Raw genomic sequence first — 19,872 nt, 5'->3', positions numbered from 1 at the left:
GGCTCAGAGGTTAAAGATCTTGCCACGGTCAAAAAGTTAGGAAATGAGAATGGGGGGGATTGGAAACTAGGGCCATCTTGGAAAGCTATGATTTGGTTGAAGGTCTAGAATTCTAGAATTCCAACCTCTATTAAAAAGTGCAAGGCAGGGACACCTGTGTGGCTCAGTCAGTTGAGCATCCAACTCTTGGTTTTGGCTCAGGTCATGATCTCAGGGTCGTGAGATCGTGAGATCAAGCCCCACGTTGGGCTCTGCGCTCAGCAGGGAGTCTGCTTGAGATTCTCTCTCTTCCTCTGCCCCTCCACTCTCTCTCTCTCGCAAATAAATAATCTTTTTTTTTAAAAAGTGCAAGCCAAAGCAAAATTGCATCTGGCAAAATTTGTCTGCCAGACCATGTACCCGTCTCATTGATATCCCAGCCCTGCCAGGGCTGGCTTTACATAACTAGGGCCATGTTGTCCCATAGCCACAAAGGTGAGTGATAAGGTCATTTTAAGTTTTTGAAAAGCCAAATTTAAAAAAAGCGGGTGAAATTAATTTGAAAAATATACATTAGCTAAGTCAATACCGTATCAAAAAATCTCAACAGACAATATAAAAATTATTAATGAGATATTTGACACCTTTTTTTTTTTCACATTAAGTCCTCAAAAGACTTATAGTGTGTTCTACACTTACAGAACATTTCAACTTGATCCAGCCACACATCACGTCCTGCATAGCCACACGTATCCACTCTATGGGGCACGGTGGGTGTAGGGGCCCTACTCATCAAAAAGATTATGTGCACTCCCCACCCACTCATCCTCCTACAGGATTCAAAATAAGAATGCTCTATCCTCAAATAATATTTGATTTTTCCAAATCACATAAAACTTACAGATTTCCTTGTTTCTTTGGTGCCCCTGCTTTCCTAGGTCCTAACAATGTGTGTGGTCTGGGTCTTGGTTAATCCAGAACAGCCTTTTATCCTCCTCACTACACTGACACTCTTTGTCAGGCCTTCCTCTTAGAACTCCGTGCCCCTCTGCTGGCCCTTCTAAGGAAAAGGCCTTAAACCTGAGAGTGCATGGACCCAATACCTATTATCCTTTCTGAAATGTAAAAGGATGCTTGTCATTCTCCCTCAAAGAAACACAGAAAGAGGCTCCAGAAAGAAAAGCTGCCATGGAGATTACCCTAGTTCTAGTTCATGACTTCTCACCAGGGTGTTAATACACAGATTCAGACTGGTAGTTCAACGTAGTTTCTGAGATCCAGCATTTCTAGTAAGTTCCCAGGTGATGCTGATGGTACGAGTCCTAGAACTGCGCTTTGGGGAGCAAGGTCTAATCCATCTGAGATCCACCAAGGTTAATGCTTTTCAAGGCACACTGGAGGGGAACCAGGTCTAGAACTCAGATCTTGTGACCCCGAGCCCAATTCTCTTTCCCCTCGCTAGGCATGGGAATGAATTTTGGACCTGGCTTTGAGCCCCTGCTCTGGTACCTACTGGTGCTGTGACCTTCGTTTTCTCACTGCAAAATGGAGCCAATAAGGCCTCGTTACAGAGAGGGGCTGAGGTTAAGGAGGCATCACAGTGCTCAGCACTTCATTGGCCCTCATTAATGCTAGTCGGTTCCTTTTGAATGATAAGCTCGGATCCAAAATCCCCACAAAGCCCATTAGATCAGTATGAGCAGCGAAGAGGCCCGCCCTTGAGTGGCCTTTGTTCTTCATCACTGCGGGTGTACCAGGTGGAATGGTGCTCCCCCCCAAAGATACGTCCACCCAGAACCTGTGAATGTGACCTTAATTGGCTAAAGGGTCTTTGCAGCTGTAATTAAGTTAAGGACCTCGAGAAGGGATCAACCTGGATTACCTGGGTGGGCCCTAAATCCGTTGACAAGTATCTTTAGAAGAGAAAAGGGGCAGGGGCACCTGGGTGGCTCAGTTGTTAAGCATCTGTCTTCAGCTCAGGCCATGGTCCCAGGGTCCTGGGATCGAGCCCTACGTTGGGTTCCCTGCTCAGCGGGAAGCCTGCTTCTCCCTCTCCCACTCCCCCTGCTTCTGTTCCCTCTCTCACTGTGTCTCTCTCTGTCAAATAAATAAATAAATCTTTAAAAAAAAGAGAGAGAGAGAGAGAAGAGGGGCGCCTGGCTGGCTCAGTCAGTGGAGCATGCAACCCTTGATCTTAGGGTCGTGAGTTCGAGTCCCACGTTGCATGCAAAGATTACTTAAATAAATAAATATTTTTTTAAAAAGAAGTGAGAGAGTGGCAGGAGAGAAGCAGACACGCAGGGAGAGACCGTGCGGAGCCGAAGCAGAGCGTGGAGTAATGTTCCAGAAGCTGAGCTAAGGATTGCCGGCAGCCTCCGGAAGTTGGAAGAGGCGAGGAACAGATTTGACCCCAGAGCCTCTGGTGGGAGCGTGGCCTTGCTCACATCATGATTTCAGCCTTCTGGTCTCTGACTCGCGAGGGAATATATCGCTGTCTCGAGCCATTGAGCTTGTGGTCATTGTTACAGGAGCCTCAGGAAACGAACACAGTGGGCAAGTGAAAAGCAATGACCCTCCCTGGCAGGCAAGGTTCTCCCCACTCGTGGCTTCCTCTAATCTTCCCTGCACCCCCATTTGCAAAGGAGACACCAAGGGATTGGGAAGCCCACAGCCCCCCGCTCAGCCAGGCTGCTGGGGCTGACGTGTGGAGCCCGCGGGGGAAGCCGAACCGCAGCCCCCAGCCCACTGCCCAGATCCCTTATGTGGCACACGGGCCCCGGGTGTGAAGAGGAGGGCACTTCAAACCCAGCAGCCTCCCTCCTGCTGGAACTCAGCTCAGTGTCCTCCCAGAAAATTGCTGGGAGAGCAAAAGCGAGGAGGCTAATCACCCTGGGCCTGACCTCTACTGTATAATTACCCTGCAGTGTCCGATGCACAGGCAGGGCTGAGGTTCCTTCTTGTTTTTTAAGAAGTCTTTCCCAGAACCACTGGGGACTGGCCCCAGTGCCTCAAACCATTGTAAATGTTTACAGGAAATCGTTCAGCAGCACAGACTGCTTATATGACACACGTATTGTGAAATGTAAAATGAGGTCATTGTTCAGTAAATCACTTCTTGGTCGGGTAGTGGGAAAGCCTCCCAGGATAAACCTGAAACCCAGATTCAAAGGGCTTGAGGGAAATCTGGTCACTTCCATGCTGTCCCCCAGCCTCCAGGCTATTGCTGAGCCATCCCAGAACTGCTTTGGTCCCTGGTCTCACTTTCTAAAGCATTCCAGGAAGGAAAATCTAAAAAACATTAATTTTAAAATGTTGACTTTCCTGAATTATCCAGATATGGGTTGACTCTGGCATCAGAGTAGATTTCCAATTGGTCCCTGCTACATAGAGCCCACCCAAGTGGTACATGCAGCTTACACCAATGCAGAGACAAGATCTCTCATGATGCTATGCAGAAGTCTTTATTCACTCACTCATTCAGTCAGTCAGTCATTCACCCATATATGCATGCATTTAAATATCCATGCATTCAGCAAGTTGATGAATATTGAGAGGCTTCTTCTGTGTGGCTACAGCAGTAAGTGAACCCCCCCGTCCCACGGGACGTGCAATGTGGCATGGCAGAGATGGGACAGAGAACAGGCCATGTGAGGCACACAGAAGGCAGAATGCCTCATCTGTTCCAAAAAAGTACATTGAGTTGAGTCCTAAAGGAGGAGTGGGAGCGAAGGTGAGGATCAAAGGAAAGATGTTCCAGGTAGAGGGAAGAGCCCATGCCAAGACCCAGAGGTGAGAAAGAAAGTGTTGCTTGTTCTCGGAGCTGCCCATGGGTTAGGGAGAAGCTGGGAGAGGATGGGTAGGAGGCACATGACTTTGAAAGGCAAGTAGAAGGGACTCCAAAAGGCCTCATATGCCCCACTGAAGAGTCGAGACTATTCTGGATTTGAAGGGCCCAATGTTATAAGCTTTTATACAGAAGAATGAGCAGGTGAGCTGCTCATATGCAAGCGTGTTCTGGGGATGGTGAATGCTTGTTGGAAAAGGTGTGTTTGACGCAGGAACCCCGTTGGGTATCCGTGGTTCTGCTGAGCAATGTGACAAAGGTGAGGGTGAAGAGAAGTGAGTGGTTCTGAGAGATACCAAGGAAGTGGAATAGTGAGGTCTTCGTGGTAACTAACTGGGTGTGGAGTGTGGGGAGAGAGCGAAGGATGAGCCCCAGATTCCTGGCTGGCACAATCCAGTGAATGGGCCACCTGGGAGGCAGGAAGGCTCCATCCAGGGATGACACCAGCAGGGATCCAGGCCTGAGATGCGGAGGCCCTTGACCTGGGCAGAAGCAGCCCTCACAGAAAGAAAGGGGCCGAATCAGTAGAGTTTTATGAGAAAAAGAAATTCCTTCTGAAATGAGATTTCTGGCACTCAGAAATTAAAAAAAAAAAAAGTCACAGAGGAAGTAATTGGATACCCATGACAGAGGTAATGCAGGAAAAAATTTGGAGGAACAACATAAATAACAGCACTCGAAATGAACCAGAGCTAGGTGGCGATTAACCACCACTCTTCTTGTAGGTGAGCTCATCCTAGAATTTTCTGTTTCTCCAGCTGGAATCAAACAGCTAGGTCTTCCCAGAATCGTACAGCTGGAGCTAATCCCTGAGACTATGTGAACAGTCTGAGGACACATAGCTTGCCAGGACCCGCACACAGCTCTCCTATGCCCGTCTCCCTGGGTACCGCTGTGAGGACCGGCGGTGCCAGAGTCGAGACATGGGTAAACAGGTCGGCCTCCGCCAGCACAAACAGAAGGAGAGTCTTTTTATTCCCTTCCCCCTCTCTACAGTCATGCCCCCCCTTCCGTCCACACCTCCCCTGTACCTACCACCCAGATTTGTCTTCCCCCAATCCTTCCACCAAAAGGCATCAAACGCATCTACCACCTCTTGTTCCTTGCAGATCCTGATCGCTCAGCTGGGTGGGAGCGATGGCACAAGTTCAACTAATTCAGTTCCCTTCCAAAGTGACCAAGCCCGTGCTAGTCACAGGGAGCGGCCACTGGGAGTAGGGGTGGGAACGGGCCAAGGCAGGACTCTGCAGACTCTGGCTGTGAAGAGAGGGTTTGGGGCTCCTTTCTGGAAATCTTGACATACAGCTGAGAGTAGGGGGTGTATGAGTTTCCTAGAGCTGCCATAACAAAGTACCACAAACCATGTGGCTTAAAACAGCAGAGACCCATTGTCTCCCAGTCCTGGAAGCCAGAGCCTGAAGTTAAGGAGTCGGCAGGCCATACTCCCCACTGAAGGCACTAGGAAGTTCCTGTCCCAGGCTTCTGCCCTGCTTCTGGTGGCCTCAGATGTTCCTGGGTTTATAGATGCATCTCTCCAATCCTCCATCCTCACGTGGAGCTCTCACTGGGTCTCTGTGGCCAGAGTCCACATTCTGTAATAGGCTTTCAAACCTCAATCATTTGGCTACCACCTCCCACAATTTTGGTCAATCTGAGTACTAGTGACATAATATTCTTCTTTTAATCAACTCCTTCAGGCCCTGTCCTTTACAAAACGTCAGCAAAATCACACATTTAATACCTTAGTGAGATTTTATATATGGTTGACCCTTGAGCAACACAGGTTGGAACTGAATGGGTCCACTTATATGTAGATTTTTTTACAGTACTGTAAATGTATGTTCTCTTCCTTATGATTTTCTCAGTAACGTTTACTTTTCTCTAGTTTATTATAAGACTACAATATATGATACACAAAACATACAAAAATGTGTGAATTGACTGTTTATGTTATCAGTGAGGCTTCTGGTCAATAGTAGACTATTACATAAGTCCTTAGGTTTTTGGAGACTCACAAGTTATACATGAATTTTCTACTGCAAGGGGAATTGGTACCCCTAACCCCTGTATTATTCAAGGGTCAATGGTGTGTGTGTCTGTGTGTGTCTGTGTGTGTGTGTATGCATATATACAATATATATATCATACAGCCAGTAAAGGAAGAGGCATTATTTGAATCCAAGCTGAAGAATCTAATTCAGGGTTTGCTGTTTAAGTAGTCTTTCTCATTCCCACACCTTCAATACATGGATCCTCTTTCCAATCCAGTCTCCATGGACATTCTACAGGATATTCTAAAAAGGATATTCTCCTCTTCTTTCTTATTCATTATAGTTTTTGATACTGATTAAATATCCCACAATGAGCATGTATTACTTTGAGCATAGAGGAAAACAACTTTTTAGAAAGAATGTGATTTAAAGATGTAATAGAAGTTTAAAGAGGCAACTACCCATCGTGGTCCCCATTAGGACTTCTTTCTTGAGATTGACACGGTTATGGGTGGGCTTGATATTGTAGCAATTTGGGCCCATATGTTAATCTCTTCCACTCAGTTTTAAGTACTTGGAGGCCAAGGAACAGACCATACTTTGTTTTGTTTTTTTTTCTTGAGATTGTTCAGTTTTATTGAGGTGTAAATTCACATACCATGCAATTCACCCATTTAAAGTGTACAATTCAATGTTTTTCAATATATTCACAGATATATGAAAGCATCATCGCAGTCAATTTCAAACATTTTCATCACCTCAGAAGGAAACCTCCTTCCCTATTAGCTATTACCCCCCTACCCACCACATCCCCACATACTACCTTCTGTCTCTATAGATTTCCCTATTCTGCACCTTCATGGGAATGGAACAACATAATATGTGGTCTTCTGTGACTGGCTTCTTTCACTTAGCATGATGCTTCAAGGTTCATTCAAATTGTAGCATGTATCAGTACTTCATTTCTTTTTCTGGCCAAATAATACTCCGTTGCATGGATATACCACATTTGTTCATCCATTTGTCCATTGATGGACATTCAGGAAATTTCCACCTTTTAGCCATTATGAATGATGTGGCAATGAACATTCGTGTGCAAGTTTTGTGTGGACATTTGTTTTCATTTCTCTGGAGTATATAGGAGTGAAATTAAGGCCATACTCATTCCTCTTTCTGCTACAATGCCTAGCACCGTGCTTCATGCAATGTGAGGCCTCCGTGGATATTTGTTGAGTGAGTGAGAAGAACACAATTCTCCACAAGACTTTAAAAGCGAAAGCATCCATCTAGGTTCCACCAAAACCTCTGACCATGGCCCTAGCTTCCTGAGAATTGACTAAAATCAACCTCCATCTTCTTTCTTGTTCACTCTTGGCCTCGTTTCTTTCTCCTGCTCTTTAGGAACTGATGAAGCAGCCATCATTGAGATGTTATCAAGCAGGACATCGGATGAGAGGCAACAAATCAAGCAAAAGTACAAGGCATTGTATGGCAAGGTGATCCGAAGGGTCCTCGCTAGCAGGCACACAGACTTGGCCTAGGCGTTCTCTGCTTTCTCTATACTCCCAAGGCAGCGGAGAAGATCTTTAAAGCTTTACTGAGTTAGCTCAAGAGAAAACAAGATGAAACTACTCTTCGCAATTTTAATTGATTACAGAGAAACTGAAATTGCCTTGTTAACTCAATAGCCTACAAAATCAATATTCCTTAACTCCTTTTGAAAATTGACTTCCTTTTTCTATTAATCCCTCTGTCATTTTTCCACTCATTTGGACCAAGTCTACATATTAACGTACAGATAGGCCAGTGACTTGAGAACCAGTTTTCACAGGTGGGTCTTTCTTCATACAAAAATTCTTCATCTATTCACTGGCCCTCAAGAATGATACACTCTTCATAAGTGATTGTGACAGAAAACTACCAAAAAAAAAAAAAAAAAACAAGCAAACAAAACACAAACCTCCATTTCTTTAAGCATGAACACTTGGTTTTCTTTCTTTAGATGTGTCTTTTCTTTCCTTTTTGTTGTTGCTGATGGTGTTATGTATAGAAATCTTTAAGTATGCATTAAGCTTTTTATTTTCTTTATTAATATATGATGAACACAATTTAACCTTTTCTTAATGTCATGAGAATTATTAGCATGCAAAATGAATATGAATTGTTATGCTGTATTCGAATCCATATTTACAAAACCTTTACAGTTTCAGTCCCTCTGTGTATAAATAGATACAGACATGGGTTTTCTTACTTATTTGACACTGGGCAGGCAACAATCTCTTTAGGCCCTGGTGTCCTCACACACAGAATGAAAATGGTAATTTACCTCCCTTCCCAGGTTGCTGAGAGAATCAAGCAGGCTAATGACAGCACCTATCAGTAAAGGGAAGCTATCCTAGGTTTGACTCTTTCCATTTTACAGAGAGGAAACCTGGAGCTCCTCTCTGTACATGACTCATGCAAAATCACACACTTAGTAAGAAAAAGAACCAACACTTCAATTCTAGTCTTTTGACTCCAGGGCCAGCATCCACTCCTGAAGAACCCATTGCCATGAGAGGAGCTATTTCTTTTCACACTACAAGGCCCAGATAGCTGTGCTTTTATAGTTTCCCTGCAACTCTCCTCACAGTCAGGCTTGTCAGTGTCGTTCCTTGATGACATTGATGAAAGTAAGTGAATCTTCAGTTCACCTACATGGAACTGAGTTGAATGACATTGAACTTTCATCCTTGTCAGCGTGCCTAACTATAGCAGCCCCTCAAGAGCTATGTCTACCCCCACCCTACCCACGTGGAAAGTCAGAGCAGGCTTCTTAAGCCTGAGGGTAAAGCCGAGTAAATGAGCTCGAGGCAAAGACTTGGGGGCTCTGCTAAAGGTCAAGTGGGCATTTCCAGCACCAAACTTTGCAACACCAGCACATGCCCATCCTTTGCTTACACACCAGTTCACAGCTGTTTCAGACAGCCGGGACTGCCAAGGAGACATTGGCAAGGGACAAATCTAGGTCCCCATATCAACCAAGCTCCAGAGAAAACACACACCCTAAGGTGACACAGCTAGTGAACAGGAAAACCAGGATTGGGGCTGAGATCTCCTGAGCCGGCTTCTGTGTCCAAACAGAATGAAAACACACAGGGATTTGTTTTCATGCTTGTGGCCTGGAAGAGTAGGCAGCTGGGAGTTCTCCTCCCTACAGTTCTATACAGTGCCCATCCGACCCGAAAAGACATGTCCAATCTTTGGGTGGATCCACACTGTGGGGCACTGACCGCCGGCCTGCCTTCACTGGATGCAGCATTCGATGGAGAAGCTGCCTTAAGACGGAGGCAGTAATAGCACAGCCCCCTCATGAGACTGCAGATCCCCCCTCGTAAGGCAAAATCTTCCGGGTTTTTCTCCCAGGCTCAGAGCTCAGAGGTTCATGTGAGAAAGAGTTGGTGATTAGACCATTCTACGAAAGTTCCTTTCAGTATGAATGATAATAATACTCACTTACTGAACATTTAAAGTGTGCCAGGCACTGTGCTTGGGCTTTATACGGATTGTCTCTGCTATTTCTCCCAAAAACCCTAAGAGGGGAGTCTTATTATCTCCCCAGTTTTCAGAGCAGGAAACTGACAGTTGGTGAAAGTACATTTCCAAGGTCACACAGCTGCTGTGACCATGTCGTTAGCCACATTGCCACGTCGCCGAGGGGCCAGAGCCACTCTGTGCTGTGATTTGGGTTCCCAAGATGCTTCCTGCTCCAGGGGGTCCCTCCCTGCCCCCGTCTGACCCACAGGGGGCCGTCTGGACATGAAGGGCCTGCTTGGAGGTCCTTCACTGAAGTTGGGGACATTGGCGACTCTAGTTAGACGGAACACCAGTTCTTGTCCCTTTCGTCATTAACCCATCGTGTCAGAGAGACACAGGTAGGAGAAGGCAGTGTACCTATAATAAGAGGCACTTGCCAGAAAACATCCATGATGATGGACACTTGCTAAAAACAGGTGCCAGTGGGCATTTCCCATATGCATTTCTTCTCCCTACCTGAGTGCTTTCCCATGTGTCTCCCTTTCCAGACTGAACAAGTTAACCAAAGCGATTGCACATCTGGTGTGCCCAGGATGGTCCCCGTTTATTCCTGTTTTGCCCTGAAATGATTGCTACTTTATTATTGCCCCTTTCATTCTCAAACCCATTCCCATTCCCATTCCCATTTGGATGACAAATGATCTGATCCCCCTAGAGACAACAAACCCATAGTTCAGTCCTTTCTCGTCGAGCAGGTGTTTGGGGGCGAGTCCTTCATTTTTCTGAGGTCAATAAATGGGAATAATGCCAATCTTTCTCCTGCCGGGGCTGTTCTGAAGATCGGTGAGAAGGCTCTCTGAACCCCAAAATATCCGGCAAATGCTGGTTGTTACTGTAATTCATTTTGGGGGGTTTTCAGCCCTGAGCAAGGGATCTTCTCTGCCCCTCTGCCAGTCTAGGGAGACGATGGATAGGAAGTCTCTGGCCAGGAAGGTGACTACCACCAGTGTCCTCCAGAGCAGGTCACTCAGGCCAGTAGAGCTCTGTCCCCTCACCCCGCTCCCCCAAGTTGTCCATGGCGGTTTTCCTGTTGACCCCAAGGCCATGCAGTGGGGAGAGCAACACTTGTCCCTCTGCTTTGGGCCATTCCCCAAGCAACAGTCAGGGCTCTTGCTATCTTCCTACAGGACCTGGAGGAGGTGTTCAAGAGTGAACTGAGTGGGAACTTTGAGAAGACAGCCTTGGCCCTCCTGGACCGCCCCAGCGAGTACGATGCCCGGCAGCTGCAGAAGGCCATGAAAGGTCTGGGCACAGATGAGGCAGTGCTCATCGAGGTCTTGTGCACAAGAACCAATGAGGTTAGTTCCAGCCAAACCCCCAGCCCCAGGCCCTGAGGGAGCATCCATCCATATGCCCGTCAGAGACGGTTACAGCAACCAGAAGGAAAACTGTTCCCCACATTCCACTAAGGGGGTGAGCAAGCCTCTGGACAGAAACGTATCTGCTTGGCCCCATGCAGGAGAGATCCCTCTCCCAATCTTCTGGCTGTCAATTCTGGTGTTGCTGCTCTTGGCTTGACAGAACAGACCCTTCCTGAACAGCTGTGTCAACGCAGCTTTTGTTTTTCTAAAAGGAATGCACAGTTTTATATGCAGGAGGCAAGACTCTACTTTCCCCTTCCCAGCCTGACTTTGCGGGTCTTCTGCACGAATAAGGCAATGCATGGTCTGCGCATGTTTGTGCAGCTGCCTTGTCCACGGCTGTCATCTGGCATAAAGTACAGGAAGGGCTGCAAAGAGGCATGGAGGTGGGTGGTGCCCCTGGGGATCCCAGGGACACCCCTCCCGGCTGCTGGCGCCTTCCTGGAGGTTTCCCTCTGCTTCTCTCAGCAGACCTCTACCCTTGTCCCTTGGGCGCACGCTGCCATTTCAGGAGCTGAAAAGAGCCTTTGTTAAGGCTTTAGTAGGAGCCCATTCGTCTTTGGTTCCAGAAGTCTCGAGGCCCAAGGAATTCATCAAGAGTAGAGGGGGTCCACGAAGCATTATTCGGAGACCCCTTCCCTCTTCCAAAACCACTCATCATGTAGGATGGGGAAGTCCAGCAAGGAAAGTCCCAGAAAGTCCCAACATTCTTGAAGCCTCCAGGTAGGACACAGAAGCAGTGTTTGGAGCAGACAGCAAGGAAAAGCTTCGACAGGACTCTGATGCCAAACTACTGTTTAAAAAGCCTCGCGTGCAGACGACCCTGGGTGGTTTCTGCTCAGCCTGTGCTGTCCAGCGTATTTCTTGAAGCACTGCCATGCTCCAAGCTGCAGCCTAAACCCCAAAGACCCTTTCCTAAGCATCCCAGGACTTCTCTTCTTTCCCCAAGAGAATAAAAACCCTCCATTTCAAGGAGTTTCCATCCAGGACTGGGCCGTAGGGAAGGGTCAGCAAAGGAGGTTGGCATCAGTTTGGTCCAGCAGGTATACAGTGTTCCTGACACAACATCCCCCACCTTCCAGAAACACTGCAGTCCCAGCCAGGAGGCGTCCAATATGGGGGCAGTTGGCAGCCGGCCTTGGCAAGAAGGTTCTGGTCATTATTTTTCTCTTATTTGACCACATATGGCTCCTCCTCAGTCTAGTGTCCTTCAAGTCCTGCTCCCAAACAACAAACAAGCTCTTTTTTCTCCCCCCAATCAAATAGATCTGACAGTAGAGAGAAGAAAATTAGGGAGAGAGCAGCCCTCAGGTTCAGGCAGATCCTGGTGGTGGGTTGAAAGGAGGAGAGCGGAAGTAGATGCATGGCCCCAGGTGGTCAGCCCCCACCAGTTCCCACGTCCCCCCACACCCCCCCCCAGGCTCTTCACCTTCCCCTGTGCCCCCCGCCCCCCCACCTGCCCACTGACTCTTTTAAACAGCTTGACGCTCTGGGGAAATGCCTGCTCTCAGATACTGCTTGTTTAAATGTAAACTGAGGCAGGTCCTGAGGGGGCCACTCAGCGCAAGTCATTGAAATACAAAGCCCTTCTTCCCACTACACACCCTAGAGAGAAGCCTGCACTCCTGCACACAGCATACTGTTTACTGAATGAAGCCTGTTTCAAGTAGAGAAAAATTGGGAACAACCTAAATGTCCATCCATCGGGAGGCTGGCTGAATACACGGTGGCTTACTGGGGGATGGAACATTTTGTATCCCCTTAAAAAACACTGTGACAAGGTATACACAGAGCTGGATCTCCAAGGCATCTTAGTGAGTAAAAAAATAAGTCAAAGAACAACATATACAGTATTCCACTTTTCTGACAATTGTTTTCTAATTGTTATAGAAAACAATTCTATGTATTTTCGGTAGCACGTCTATCTGTATACAAAGGTGAAGACGAATATTTAGGCAGATACTTACTGAACCTGTGGCACGGGCCACCTGAGTGAGGATGGGGATGAGGGATGGCGTGAGGCGGTGGTCAGATGGTAGCTTGGCACTAGTAGTTTTGCTTTTAACGAAGGACAATGTCTGCACGTGTTACTTCTGTGGCCCGGAATGTTTGAATGGAGGGGCTTTTTCACACCTCCAGGGACCTGCTTGAGGCCCAGGCCCCGAGCCAGAGGGTGGCCCTCTCTGGGGGAAGTTACGGAGCCATCCTGTGTCCAGAGACAGGCTCCGGCTGCTTCTCTCTCCGTGGTTCCTACTGATCAACCCCACCTGGGAGTAATGGTTTTTCTTTTTATCACCCTTCCTAGGAGATCATTGCCATTAAGGAAGCCTACCAAAGGTGTAAGTGACTTTTTAATGTTCCTTTTCGGGGCACCTGGGTGGCTCAGTCTTTGGGCGTCTGCCTTCAGCTCAGGTCATTATCTCTCAGGGTCCTGGGATCGAGCCCCGCGTTGGGCTCCTTGCTCAGCGGGCAGCCTGCTTCTCCCTCTCCCTCTGCTGCTCCCCCTGCTTGTGCTCTCCCTCCCTCCCTCTCTCTCTCTCTCTCTCAAATAAATAAATAAATACTTTACAAATTAAAAAAATATTTTAAAGAATGTTCCCTTCAAAATACGTCTGGGAAACGAAATCATCTGCTTTCTCCACCCCCCCGCCCCCCCCCCCCGGCCCCTTTTTCTCCTTCGAAAGTATTTGACAGGAGCCTTGAATCAGATGTCAAAGCTGATACCAGTGGAAACCTAAAAAAAATCCTGGTGTCCCTGCTACAGGTAAGATCAGCCCCACCAAGGGGAACATCTCTTTTGATCAACTCAACTAATTATAGACCTTAATTACATCTGTAAAACCTTCTTTGTATCTTAACATAACACCATCATGGGAGTGACAGCTTATATTCACAGGTCTTACCTCCACTCAAGGGAAGGGGATCATGCAAGGGCTGGGGCTGCTCGGGGTCATCCTAGAACTCTGCCTGCCACAAAGGGCTTAGGCTAGACTTACTTCCAGAACTTTCCAGGACCAAGTCTCAGGGTTCTTCAATACCGGGAAGCTCCGAGAGGTGAAATGTGGAATTTTGAAAGGAAGATTATTAGCTTTCCAACGGAGTCACTCTAGGGGACATCAGGGGGTTGCTCTCAGCCTGCTTCGAGGTCCCTGGGGTTTGTGAGTGACCCTGGTTTGTACAAGAAAGAAGGCCCAAGTGCTGTCTCAGAAGCTACTCTGTTTCTCAGTTGTGCCCTAAAGATGGCAGCAAAGAGCAGCCCCTCTGAGATCAGCCCCAGCTTTCCAGGACTTTCTCTTTTTGTTTTCTGTGGTCAAGCAGTTAATAACAATGTGTCAATTTTTCAAGGCTAATCGTGATGCAGAAGAGGACGTGGACAAAGACCTAGCTGGTCAGGATGCCAAAGATCTGTATGAAGTAAGTGCACAGACGTGCCAGTCTCAGCAAATTCTTTTTCTCTCTTTAAATTTATTAGTGCTACTTCCAACAAACGTTTCTTTATTTCATGACAATGGGAGTGACTTGAGAAATAAGTATGATCTTTAGAAGATTTCTTCATATATGCGGTCTTCGTGAACCTCTAAGAATTGTTCCTACTCTTGCATTCTAGAGCTGACCACTTCAGATCCATTTTGGAACAAGGGAGGGCATAAATGATATAAATAAATGTGGGAAGTTTACTCACGGGTGGAAGCTTAAAGTGGTCAGTGGATCAATTTGACTTCTATTCAGTGCATATTTTGTAATTTCCTGCCTGCCAGTAGGCCTGGTCACAGAACAAAATATTCAGTCTTTTTGCAAAAGGCTTTTTTTTTTTTAAATGTTTGCATTTGGCCCACAAGGCAGGGGAGGGCCGCTGGGGCACGGACGAGCTTGCCTTCAATGAAGTCCTGGCCAAGAGAAGCCACAAGCAATTACATGCCACCTTTCAAGCCTACCAGATTGTAAGTAAACCAGTACTAGGGTAATGGAGTTCACACTAAAACTGTGTATTTCCAAAAGAAGTCAAGATCAGGGATCAGGAACTACGGGTGTCTTTGACAACAGTTGTGCTTAATCAGAAGTGACTTAGCTTCTCCTCTACCTCAAGGGATATTCGATAACGTCTGGAAACACTTGGGGTTGTCACTTGGGTGTTGGGGAGGCCGTGCTAATAGCATCTAGTAGATTGAGGCCAGGGATACTGCTAAACATCCTACAATGCACCACAACAAAGAATTATCCAACCCCAAATGGAGTGCCAAGGTTAGGAAACCCCGCTTTCCAACCGAGACTGGGAAAGCCGAGGAGAGCCAAGGTGAGGAGCAAAGCCCTAGAGTCAGCGTCCAGGTTGAAATCCTGGTCTGTCCCTGGCAGGTGACCCAACCTCTCTGTCCTCATTTGTAAAACAGGGACCATAATCCTTATCATCACACCCTCCCAGGGTTCTTTCAAGAGTTAAATAAGATACATGTACGAGGCTCGGAATAGTACCTGGCATGCGGTAAGCACACAAAGGTTCTCTCTCATTATTATTCCAATTTACAGCTGGGCTAACAATGTGCCTATCACTCCCACAACAGATGTCATCTACCTCAGAGACAGACTCCTGAAAAGACGTGTATAAATTACTTTTATACAATTATTTTTTATGTAATGATAATTTTAAGCCAAGAAGATGAGTCCGTTATTTCAAGGCATTTAGTGGTGAGCCCTGCCTTGAAAATCAGTCTTTAATTGCAAGAAACCTTTTGGGGAGTATCTGATTTTTTTTTACTTTAAATTTTTTTATTGTTATGTTAATCACTAGACATTACATCATTAGTTTTTGATGTAGTGTTCCATGATTCATTGTTTGCGTATAACACCCACTGCCCCATTCAATACGTGCCCTCCTTAATACCCATCAGCAGGCTAACCCATCCCCCCACGCCCCTCCCCTCTAGAACCCTCAGTTTGTTTTTCAGAGTCCATCGTCTCTCATGGTTCCTCTCCCCGTCCGATTTACTCCCCTTCATTCTAGGGAGTATCCGATTTTTTGTCTCCCATTGTTTATTTGTAGAGTGCTTTTAACTAGTCAAAGCACTTCTGTGCCCTGTATCTCATTTCAGTGCTCCAACAATACAGTAACGATAATGTAGGCTGAGCCGCTGTTGTTACCTACGACTGCCGGACGAGGAAGTCTGTTATGAGTAAGGCGCCATCTGTAACTTATCAGGACCACACAGCAAGCCGGTAGCGGAGAGTGGATGAGAATTGCAAGATTCCCCAGCTCCAGCCTCTCCCTCGGCTGGAGCTGGCCGATCCTCACTCGAAATAGTGTTTCCTCTGTATTGCCAGCAGATGAAAAGACAATAAAGCTTAGGAATTTTATCATTACTGTATATAAGCCTTGAGGGCCCTCTGCTTTCAAATCGTGCCCAGAGTCATGATCAAAGCCAGCGGACTCTGCACTCCCTTGGCCTCTGCTCCTAGAGCTGTGTAGACTCTGAGCTGGAAGACTTCTCCATGACCTACACCCTCTTCCCACATGGCTGGGGCCATGGGTGGAGTTTCAGGGGATGGCTGCCGTTGGTGATCACTACGGAAACACATACATGTGAACGTGTGTGTGTGTGTGTGTGTGTGTGTGTGTGTGTACCGGCCACCTGCAAGGATACTCTCCAGGCCAACTGTTCCCCAAAATTAATCCCCAAACAGCAGCATCAGTATCACTTGAGAACATGTTAAAAACGAAAATTCTCTTATTTAAAGAGAGAGAGAGAGAGAGAATTCTCAGCCCCCACCCTCGACCTACTGAATCAGATTCTCCGGAGTTTGGGTCCCACAATGTATGTTTTAACAAGTCTTCCAGGTGATTCTCCTGCATGTTAAAATTTAAAAGGTCTGCACTAGACTACTAGCCATATGACCTTGGGCAAATTATTAAGGATTCTGCGCCTCAGTTTCCCCAACCGTAAAACAGGGATAATAATGGTACCTGCTTCATAGGGTTAGTAATTAATTAATGAGTTAATAGAAGTAAAGGGCTTAGTACCTGGCATGCAGCAGGTGCTCAGTAAACACTAACGACTGTCAGTTGTCTCCCTATGTGAACCAACAGTGTCCAATAAAGCTCAAGTGGACAATAAGATAATTTATTGATTTAATGATTCTTTACATGAAACTAGCTCTAAAATACTACCTAGTCATCATTCCAAAAGCTTTCCCCGAACATCATTCGTCTTGATCTTTATCACTGATTTTTGTGAGTTTACCCTGGTCTTAAGACCCTGGTTCATAAGTTTTCACATGGGTCTCTGGCTAAAAGCAATAAACTGCCAGCATGAGATCACAGGAGTATATTATGTGGCATAGGTTGTCCTGGCATAGAGTTGAATTTTTATTTGGGCATGAAAACTTAGGGTTTTGCCCTTTATTTGCCCTCCAAGCCTGAGCCTTATCTACTGACGCTCTCAGAAATCCCTGCCAAGCAATAGAACTTTCCCCTCTCTGCTACACCACACAAGAATATCACAGTCCCAAAGTTGACCAAACATGAAAGGCTCGTATAGTTAGAAAGGTGAAGTAATGGGCACCTGGGTGGCTCAGTCGATTGAGCGTCTGCCTTTGGCCCAGGTCATGATCCCAGGTCCTGGGATCAAATCCCACATCATCGGGCTCCCTGCTGAGCAGGAGTCTGCTTCTCCCTCTACCTCTGCCCCTCCTCCCCTGCTTGGGCTCTCTCTCTCTCTCATGCTCTCTCTCAAATAAATAAATAAAATCCTTTAAAAAAAAAAAAAAAGCTGAAGTGAGTTCCCTACACAGGGCTCAGTACAAATCGTAAGCACACTTCCCACAGCCTAGGCACATTGTGTCCCCACCACACCTGTCACCACCTCTCCCCTCACCTTTATGTCTTCCTAAGCTTGTTCCAGAGCCTTTAGCCCTGTAACCACTGAGGCCAAAGTCAGAGGGCACAGGGTTCTGCTGTGGGAATCCTGTCTCTTTGGGTGAATCGGTTTTAAAAGAAAGAAATGTCTTCCCTATTCTTCTAGTAATCTCCCTACAGGCAGCACTACCTGGAAACTCTATAGAGGCCTTGGAGGCTTATCTGGAATCCACCCCGGCAATGGGTTTTGTACTAAGATCGGAAAACCTGATCTGTCTCAAGAGACTCCTAAGAATTAAGTGTTCCGGTAACTGCAGTGAAAAGCCTGCCATTTGCAGAGGAGATTCACAATAGCTTGGGCCAGTCCATTGTTTTCCGTTTGTGTTCCTGAAGGTGCCTTGGTAGCTCCCAGGAGGGGGATGTGGGCAGGAGAGAGGTAGAGAAGAGGGGGCAATGTGAACAGTGCCCCCTGGAGTTGTGTGACGAGAAGACTGGGAGAAAGCAGAAACCCGGCAATACAGCTTAGGGTTGGGGTTCCGAAGCCCTCTCCCCCGTCCCTGGAACAGCTGCTTTCCTGCCTTGATCTGTTGTACGACTGAGATTCAACAGAAAATCTAACGCACTGTTCTGGCCCAGCATTAACAATGGAAACAGAAAGCAGTTTAACGTGAGGATTATTTTTTTAGTAAACGCAGACCTGTGTGAACAAGATGTCCTCTTGAAATGCAATCTCAGTCTACAGAACAAGAACCCCGTTCATGGGAAAGTGAGGCCAGTTCTCCCTTTTGAAATACCAGCTCCCACGGCAAACCCAAGAGAGGCTGGGAATAGGGACAGGACTGAAAGCCCCCCAGCCAATCCCCATCGTCTAGGTCCATTTACCCACAGCGGACCTCTAGATGTCAAACCATGACAAGGCGATCAAGCACCAGGGCCTCATTCAATCTCGAACCTCCTACCCTCTCCCACACGACTGTGCTTGCATTGCAAAGAATATTTTGTCCACTTATGTTTTCGGGAATAAACATATGCACTCCACTGGTGTGTCCCCAAAGGCCCCAATTATTTATGGAACCACAATTGTGTCATACCCTCAAAAAACAATTTCTAAGAAAGAAGTTTCAGTATTCTTAATGCTTAACTGCATTTCCCCAAACCCGACAAAGAGCCCTCTTCGCTCTTTATATGCCTGCCCTGAGTTTGGCCCAGGTGGTCCTTGCATGAAACACAGTCACCATCTCCTCTGAACTTCAACTTCTGTAAATATTTGGAAAGAAACCTAACGCGGAATGCTGTGCAGAGTGATATGTGAGCCGGTGGTGAACACAGGATCATATGGAATCACCCTCGAGTGAAGGAAAGTGACATTTTGACGTGGTCAGCCCCTGGCTCCCAGCCCATGCAGCCCCAGTCTATCAGAAACATTAGACCAAATCCTTGGCATGAACTTCACAGTCTCTACTTCTTATTTCACCCAAACTATTATATAGATGTAAAGAATTGTTGTTACAGTATAGATTCATTGTTCTCCCACTCCCAGTTTTACAGATGAGCATACCAGGCCAAGGGAGTGGTTCTCACTGGCGTCGAATCCGACCCCGTAGAGGTCAAAAGTCATCAGCCATGAGAGCCCCCAGTCAAAGGGGGGGCCATCACCCCCAGCCATGTAAGGCATGGGGCAGGAGAGGCTCCTTAAAGCCACATGACCAAATCTGCAAGAATTCCATACTTTTTGTAGAGAAATGACCCCAAGAGTACCAAAGCCAAAAGCAAAGCCTGGAATAACGGCTGGCCTTCGGTTTCTCTCTCCAGCTCATCGACAAAGACATTGAAGAGGCCATTGAAGCAGAAACGTCAGGAGATCTGCAGAAGGCCTACTTAACTCTCGGTAAAGTAGACCGTGGAGTGTCCCTGCCTTAGGTCGGGCTCCCTGCAACCACGCTTGGAGTCAGAGGCTGGCGTGTGGGAAGATTTTAGGGAGTAGTTTGGGAACGGCACCTGGAAGCAGCGTTGGGTAAGGGAGAGAGTGAGCGTGATGCAGCTGCAGTGGGAGACTTGCTGGTCCCCCACGGAGCCCTGGAGCCGGGAGGCCAGGGGGCCAGGTCTTTGCACCCCACAGCAAGCAACAAGTGGACACTGGCTGTACCCTGGGAGTATGTGCAACCCTGGGGAAGGCAGCTCCTGGGGCGGGGGGGCATTCCTGGGGAGGGACTCAGCTGTGAGCAGCCAGGAGGCAACAGTTGGAATGAGTGCCTTGGTCCTGAAGAGGGCATC

At 47.1% G+C, this 19,872-nt stretch overlaps 1 protein-coding gene across 2 annotated transcripts in view; it reads left to right on the top strand.

The window, feature by feature from the left end:
* The window catches only part of ANXA13 (annexin A13), a 56,752-nt gene that overhangs the window by 30,255 nt on the left and 6,625 nt on the right, over positions 1-19,872 (top strand). For both annotated transcript variants that reach the window (XM_027602650.1, XM_027602567.1), the window contains 7 exons: positions 7,216-7,310; positions 10,518-10,688; positions 13,057-13,090; positions 13,436-13,515; positions 14,097-14,165; positions 14,591-14,692; positions 19,411-19,486. In XM_027602650.1, coding sequence (XP_027458451.1) covers positions 7,216-7,310; positions 10,518-10,688; positions 13,057-13,090; positions 13,436-13,515; positions 14,097-14,165; positions 14,591-14,692; positions 19,411-19,486 — 627 coding nt within the window. The remainder of the gene's footprint in view (positions 1-7,215; positions 7,311-10,517; positions 10,689-13,056; positions 13,091-13,435; positions 13,516-14,096; positions 14,166-14,590; positions 14,693-19,410; positions 19,487-19,872) is intronic.

The sequence above is a fragment of the Zalophus californianus genome, chromosome 4 (assembly GCF_009762305.2).
Source record: "Zalophus californianus isolate mZalCal1 chromosome 4, mZalCal1.pri.v2, whole genome shotgun sequence".
Classification (NCBI taxonomy): Eukaryota; Metazoa; Chordata; class Mammalia; order Carnivora; family Otariidae; genus Zalophus; species Zalophus californianus.
This window is presented reverse-complemented; position numbering and strand designations above follow the sequence as displayed.